At 47.7% G+C, this 1,918-nt stretch overlaps 1 protein-coding gene across 2 annotated transcripts in view; it reads left to right on the top strand.

The window, feature by feature from the left end:
- The first annotated feature begins 532 nt into the window (after window positions 1-532).
- Window positions 533-1,918, top strand: part of hspa12a (heat shock protein family A (Hsp70) member 12A) — a 56,820-nt gene continuing 55,434 nt past the window's right edge. For both annotated transcript variants that reach the window (XM_015391055.1, XM_015391056.1), the window contains exon 1: window positions 533-792. In XM_015391055.1, the coding sequence (XP_015246541.1) occupies window positions 753-792 (40 nt within the window). In that variant the 5' untranslated portion in view covers window positions 533-752. The remainder of the gene's footprint in view (window positions 793-1,918) is intronic.

The raw sequence follows: 1,918 nt of genomic DNA on the forward strand, positions 1-1,918 counted from the left end.
TAGAACTATAGAAAGTAGATCAGACAGCTGATCCAGACGCTGCGTCTTTACTGCAGCATCTGGATCAGCTGAAGGAGCAATCAGCTAAGTGAGCTTAGTGCTCGGAAAAAATCTTTCATTCCTTTAGAGACAGCATGAAAAGTCAGCTGAGTACAAAACATAGAGAGGAAAACAAGAAGAAAAGGGACAAGAAGAGAGAGACACAACCTAGAACAGATAATGGATGTCTATTCTATTAACATTTCTCTATCTGTATAATGGGTCTGTTTTATATGTTGCCTTCTCAACTCAGAGGGCCCCCTGCCTGTCTCTGCCTAGGGCCCCAGATTTCCTAAATCCGCCCCTGTCTGAGAGTAGTAGTTGCAGCCCTTCCTTGCCTTCATGCTTTCAAAGCTGCTGCCATGTGGTTTGAAAGGGAATCCTGCTGGTGGAGGCGCTGTTTCTCCCAAAGATCTGCTCAGACAGCATTCCTGACCAGGACAGGAGTCCATGGGATGGGCGGGGCGGACAGCAGCCAGTCTGCCTCAACATCCTGTCTGCTGGAGCCCGCTGCCCCCTCCTCCTACTTCCCCCCCAAGACCCTAAACCGTTTCCTGTGTTTTTAATGCATTTCTCTTAAAGAGGAGAAGCCGCAGAGTGACGCCAGGCCGGAGCATCGCTTTCTGCAGATTTGCCCCGCGGGCCAATAAATCAGGAAAACTGCTGGTTGTTTGTGGATCAGAGGTTTGGGAGGAGACCAACCCACGGACACGATGACCGAGAAGGACAGCGGGACAGAAAACATCATCACAGGTGACGGGCTCACTTTAGCAGCATTTCACCTTTATTTTCACCTTTTCTAACAACATGTGTGTGAATATAGTCTCTGCTGCGGAGCGCTGTTTGTCAACGCCGTGCACGGCGTCAGGCGCGTTCACGAGCCCCCCTCTAAATGCATGTTGATTTGGAAGAAGTGCGATGAGTTTAGGGCGGCAGTCTGCAGACTTTATAGACCTCTGCGGCGCTGCTGCCGCAGTGCAGGAGGAGGATTGAACATAGGGGGGGTTCAGAGACCTGCTCCCCCTCTGGGTCTCTAATGAAACACAATCTATCATGTTTATCTCTGTGATTTGGGTGTGATGTTGGAGATGGAGGCTGTTCTCAGCATGCAGAACAGCAGACCCATCCCTGTTTGGCCCAGTAACGGTGCAGAGGATGGTCACATGGCCCGTCCCACCGGAGGAGTGACTCAGTGCAGCAGAGTCTGCAGCATGTCCTCAGGTAAGGCAGGGCCCACAGTAAGGGCCTCTGAGCCGCCTGTTCTATGGGCTGAGATGACTGTCAACAAAAGTGGATGCACAGAGATCTGCATTTGGAAATGGAAAATCTAAACGTGAATAAATCTGAGATTTGTATGTTTTTATTGTGGTCAACTCATACAAACATGAAGGGGGGATTTACCATTAGGCAATACTAGGCAGTTGCTTAGGGCCCCATAAAGCTCTGTTTACATGTATGATTAATACAAATATTCCTTATTTTTGCACATTAATTATGTTTTTGATAAAAATCCTTCAGAACGCTTATAATATTAAGTGTGTGTCAGTCCCCCCTTCAGTGTCCACCATATTGGATCAGTCCATTTGAAAACAAACCATGCATAGAGCAGTGCTGCCAACTTAGCGCTTTTGTCGCTATATTTAGCCACTTTTCAGACCCCTCTAGCACTTTGATTTTAAAAAGCACCTTGTGCCAGATCTAGCAACTTTTTTCTGCTACTGGAGACTTTGGAGACAACATCTAAAAGCAGCGAACTCTGCTCTCCAGAGCCAGTAGATTGGTAACCCCGCCTCCTGCTCTCTATCTTGTCTGCTGTCATGATTCATGCAGCTATTATTTCATCCAAATGAAAAATGGAGAACAGAGAAGCAGATCATGG

The sequence above is a fragment of the Cyprinodon variegatus genome, unplaced genomic scaffold (genome assembly GCF_000732505.1).
Source record: "Cyprinodon variegatus isolate N-32 unplaced genomic scaffold, C_variegatus-1.0 Scaffold523, whole genome shotgun sequence".
NCBI lineage: Eukaryota > Metazoa > Chordata > Actinopteri > Cyprinodontiformes > Cyprinodontidae > Cyprinodon > Cyprinodon variegatus.